Source organism: Drosophila serrata, unplaced genomic scaffold (genome assembly GCF_035046125.1).
Source record: "Drosophila serrata isolate PLE 108 unplaced genomic scaffold, ASM3504612v1 contig_129, whole genome shotgun sequence".
In the NCBI taxonomy this organism is placed as follows: domain Eukaryota; kingdom Metazoa; phylum Arthropoda; class Insecta; order Diptera; family Drosophilidae; genus Drosophila; species Drosophila serrata.
In genome coordinates, this window is record NW_028257027.1 from 55903 (window position 1) to 61133 (window position 5231).

At 38.7% G+C, this 5231-nt stretch overlaps 1 protein-coding gene across 1 annotated transcript; it reads left to right on the forward strand.

Annotated features, from left to right (window-relative positions):
* The first annotated feature begins 2848 nt into the window (after positions 1–2848).
* On the forward strand, positions 2849–4772 carry LOC147644611 (uncharacterized). Its single transcript, XM_086826075.1, has 2 exons — positions 2849–3413; positions 3465–4772. The coding sequence occupies exons 1-2, from the start codon at positions 2939–2941 to the stop codon at positions 4448–4450; spliced, it is 1461 nt and encodes a 486-aa protein (XP_086682201.1). The 5' UTR covers positions 2849–2938; the 3' UTR covers positions 4451–4772.
* Positions 4773–5231: the final 459 nt, after the last annotated feature.

The following is a 5231-nucleotide window of genomic DNA, read 5'->3' on the forward strand; positions in this document are numbered from 1 at the left end:
TGAATATATTAAAGATATATAAATGGGTATGCAACTTACGAGACTGGGAATTTTTAATCCGAAATTACTTACACACGTTTATTTGAAACAAGTAAATTCCGAAAAAATGCTGAAAATTAAAACATCGACTTGGCTTAAAACAGATACAAACGAAATTTTAATTATATTCCATGTTCCTAGCGAAATAATGAGTGTCCCAATATTCAATATAGTCCCATATCCTGACGAGTCCAATTACATCCTTACCGAATCTGTATTTGATAAGTTTTATATTTACGAAGATTAGGCCTATAACACACATACAGGTGAACCAATTTTCCATAAATGTTTGGTAGGAATTATTAAACAAGAAGCTACTGAATGTAAATCCTAATCCTAAATTTAATATTGTACGTCACCTATAAATTTAAGAGTATACCTAAAAAAATCATTGTTAAATATAAGAAAACACAAGAAGAACAACCGATCCCGGAACAAATTGTAAATGATCAGAACATACCGGAAAATAACATCATGATTTATCCCACATTATCTGCCTGAGGGCAGGCCAAATTCAAAGGTTGGAGGAGTAACATATCCACAGTCCCACGGACTTTAGCACATGCCTACTTATTTCACATAAATCATAATCGAATAATAACCACACAGTCATCGGACACCACAACTCCACACAAGTCCGACAGTAGAATAAACACAAGTCACCAGTAGTAGACTAAACAATTTTATTGTCTAAACATCCTCCTATTTGTCACGTTCACACGTTCAAAGTTTGGAGTCACTATCTCGAAAACAATATTACCGAATTTCAAAAGAGCGAACGCACTTGAATCCAAGAGAAATTAAAGAATCAATTAAGCTCTCTCTCAGAATCTTTCGAAATCCATCAAGATCCACAAAAGCTCGAAACCGAGGCTTGAACGTCAGCCATCCTAGTTCAATAAGTTGAGTTCAGTTTGAGACACGAAATTATTCGGTCGATGTTCTTCTTTTAACAATATCTTAAAATAATTCGGTTTCAATAAAATAAACTATTTTTTTTTAACTTACGAATAAACAACTATAGTAGTACGTATATACTAGCTGTACCCTGCCACGTTTCTCTGTGGCATATTGTGGTTGCACGCATAAGAAATAAGTCAAACAAAAAAAAAATAATTTTCAAATTTATTTAATTTTGTAATACTTGTTGGTATACAATGTTCTTCGTTTCTCCATTCTCCGCGTAAATATAAAGACTATCTGGTTTTCCGACACGGGAACACGCAACATATAATTGTCCGTGTGAAAAACAATCTGCATCCAAATCTAGACCACACAACTCCAGAGATTGACCTTGAGCTTTATTAATGGTCATTGCGAACGCCAAACGAATGTGAAACTGCAATCTCGAAACGTAGCCAGAATCAATGTAATGAGGAATGTTTTCCCCGTTCCTCCTGGAGCATCCAAGCTTCAGCTAGCCTTGCCCTGTCGCGTTCATTATATTGAGAGTGAATCAAATCGATTGCCGCAGAACGCGACTGCCTAACTCTCAATTGTTTTCTCTTAAGCTTATCTGCTCGTCTTTCTGCTGATTCCGCGTTGTGCATCAGCATTGCTCTCAGCCGCTCAGTCTCTCGGATGGAGGCCCGTCAGTCATATTCGTAATCTTACGTCTTTTTGCTTCTGTATTGCGAGTACGTCGACCCAAACTCGACTTCTTGGGTGGCATGACTTCGTTTCTTACTGAAACTGAACAAAAAAATAAAATGTTAATCTCCAATTTCTTCTTTCAATATGTTGAGGATGTTTGACAGGAAATACTTCGATTCAGCTGGCTGTCTGTAGAGGGCGCAGCAGTAGGGGCACGGGGAAACGCGAAAAAACTGATATATTCGCAAACGCAGATAAGCTATCAACATCAAAAGTAGGCAATAAGCTGGAACCTCAACGCATGTTGTGTCAAAATTTGGGCTTAAACGGTTCAGAACTTTTCAAGTCTATAATGGAAGTAGACACGAACAGAGCATTTTTATATATATAGAAAAGTGCAACATATATATAATTAAATACTTTGTTATTCGTAAGTTAAAAAAAATTATTTTTATTTTTATTTAACCGAATAATTTACAAGATATTTTTATGAGAAGAACACCGACCGAATAATTTCGTGTCTAAAACCCAACTCAACTTATTTAACTAGGATGGGTGACGATCAAGCCTCGGCTTCGAGCTTTTGTGGATCTTGATGGATTTCGAAAGATTCTGAGAGAGAGCTTAATTGATTCTTTAATTTCTCTTGGATTCAAGTGCATTCGCTCTTGGATACAAGTGCTCTTTTGAAATTTGATAATTTTGTTTTCGAGCTATCGAGTCCGAACTTTGAGCGTGTGACCGCGACAAATAGGAAAGGATGTATAGACAATAAAATTGTTTGGTCTACTACTGGGGACTTGTGTTATTCTACTGTCGGACTCGTGTGGAGTTGTGGTGTCCGATGACTGTATGGTTATCATTCGATTATGATCCATGGGTGTGCATATATGTGGAATATGTAGGCATGTGCTAAAGTCTGTGGGACTGTGGATATGTCACTATATCTATACTATTATATAAAGAGGAAAGGTTTGATTTTTTGTTTGTTTGTTTGTATGAATTGAATAGGCTCCGAAAGTACTTGGCAGATTTGAAAAATTCTTTCACTGTTGGAAAGGTACATCATTCCTGAGAGACATAGGCTATATTGCATTTAAAAAAAAAATAGGCATCCTTACTAAAATTATGATAACGTAATCCAAGGTGTTAAAAAAATATCAAAAAACTACCTTAAATCTACCGCCCTCAACAGGCAGCCAGCTGAATCAAAGCATTTCCTGTCAAACATTCAAAACATATTGAAATAAGGAATTGGAGATAAAAATTTTATTTTTTTTGTTCAGGTTCAGTAAGAAACGAAGTCATGCCACCCAAGAAGTCGAGTTTGGGTCGTTGTAATCGCAATACAGAAGCAAAAAGCCGTAAGATTACGAATATGACTGACGAAGAACGGGCCTCCATCCGAGAGACTGAGCGGCTGAGAGCAATGCAGATGCACAACGAAGAATCAGCAGAAAGACGAGCAGATAGGCTTGAGAGAAAACGATTGAGAGTTAGGCAGTCGCGTTCTGCAGCAATCGATTTGATTCACTCTCAAAATAATGAACGCGACAGGGCAAGGGTAGCTGAAGCGAGTTTACAGCTTGCAGAAGATCAAAACCTGCAATACAATCGTCTTGCATTCAGATATAATCCAATTATTGATTACAGCTCGAATCGAATGTCTTTATTGGCCGGATGCATCCGGTGTGCATATACTGTCAGGCCTCTTCGATTGAATCAGACGAAACTTCGGTCCGAGGAATATATCCATTTGCGGGATACTGTGATGAATGACCGTAATACAACCAACGTTGGAAAGCTCACGATTTTGCCATCCTCATACACAGGTAGTCCACGCCACATGCATGAATATGGTCAAAATGCCATGGCATATGTTCGTTGCTACGGCCGTCCAGACTTATTTATCACCTTCAAATGCAATCAAGCGTGGGACGAGATAGTACAGCTGTCACTGATGGATTTTATTGTGAAACATGGAGTTTTTGGATCTGTGCGGTGCTGGATGTATTCAGTAGAATGGCAGAAGAGAGGATTGCCGCATGCGCACATACTGATTTGGCTGTATGATAAAATTACTCAAGACGAAATTGACGATGTGATATGCGCTGAGATTCCACGGGCAGAGGTTGATACGGATTTGCATGAAGTTGTCATCAAGAACATGATCCATGGCCCATGTGGTACCCTCAACCCATGTTCACCATGCATGGTAGACGGGAAGTGTTTCAAGCGATATCCTCGAGCATTTACAGCCAACACCGTAACAGGGGACGATGGATATCCTCTGTATAGGAGACGGTCAACTGAAGATGGAGGGATTTCGGCAACTTTAAACATGAGAATTGGTGATATTGAGGTAGACAATCGTTGGGTGGTTCCATACTCAACACTATTGTCAAAATCATACAAAGCGCACATCAACGTAGAATATTGCAATTCCGTGAAATCGATTAAATATATCTGCAAGTACGTGAATAAAGGCAGCGATATGGCAGTTTTTGGTGTTCAGGCAGAAAATGGTGACAACAATGCAGTACGAGTTGTCGATGAAATATCTCAATACCAGGCTGGAAGATACATAAGCAGCAACGAGGCTGCATGTCGAATTTTTTCGTTCCCCATTCATGAACGCTATCCAGCTTTAGTTCACTTGGCAGTCCATTTGGAGAATGGTCAACGTGTCTATTTCACAGAAAGAAATGTGCATGAAAGAGTCCTGAATCCGCCAGCGACAACTCTGACTGCCTTCTTTACCTTATGCCAGGAAGATGACTTTGCCAGAACCTTGATGTATTCAGAAGTGCCCTCTTAACCATAATATGCCCAGCAGGTGGTCAACTAGCTCATATACCGAGGATACCGATGATCCAAAATGATATGACAATATGAACGATATGAATTTTAAACGGCTTCAATTTCCGGTAAAAACATCTTTCGCATTAACAATTAACAAGTCACAAGGCAAAACCTTCGAATTAGTATGGATCGATCTGCGAAAGAACTGTTTTACTCATGGTCAACTGTATGTTGGTCTATCGCGAGTCGGAGCCAATGAAAATTTATTTATTTATTTTGCTGCCACAAAATAAAACATCAAATATTGTTTACAGAGAAGCTCTAACAAAATAAATGTATTTTCTTTTAGGGTTATGACCTCAATAATTGAAAAAAAAATAAAAAAATTAAGGATGAATATATGTCATATTATTATTATTATTATGAATGTGTTGAAATTGACAAATCTAAATCTTAATGCCCGTGCGAAGCCGGGACGGGCCGCTAGTATATATATAAGTTAACTAAGTTAACCGGGCGAAGGCAATGACCGATCGTCCGAGAGCTCCTCCGGCCAAATTGCTGACCCAGCGTCTGGCCGGAAGCTCGTGCATAGCCGGAAGCACTGCCCATTGGAGTGGCTACTATGAGTCTCACTTTTGTTAGTTCTTAAGTTTAGTTCTGATTTTATATTTGACAAATAAAGAGCCATCGCTCATACAAGAAACTCCGACGATCCGTCGTAACATTTATCATTGTAAATCTGACTGAGTCTCTAGGCCAGCAGATAAAGAGGGACAGTCATCTCTCCAACCTAA

Excerpts from the sequence above, each read along its gene's own strand:
- LOC147644611 (XM_086826075.1), top strand. The coding sequence starts at position 2,939 with ATGCCACCCAAGAAGTCGAGTTTGGGTCGTTGTAATCGCAATACAGAA. Across the intron at positions 3,414-3,464 it reads GGATACTGTGATGAATGACC|GTAGTCCACGCCACATGCAT; the intron begins GTAATACAACCA and ends CCTCATACACAG.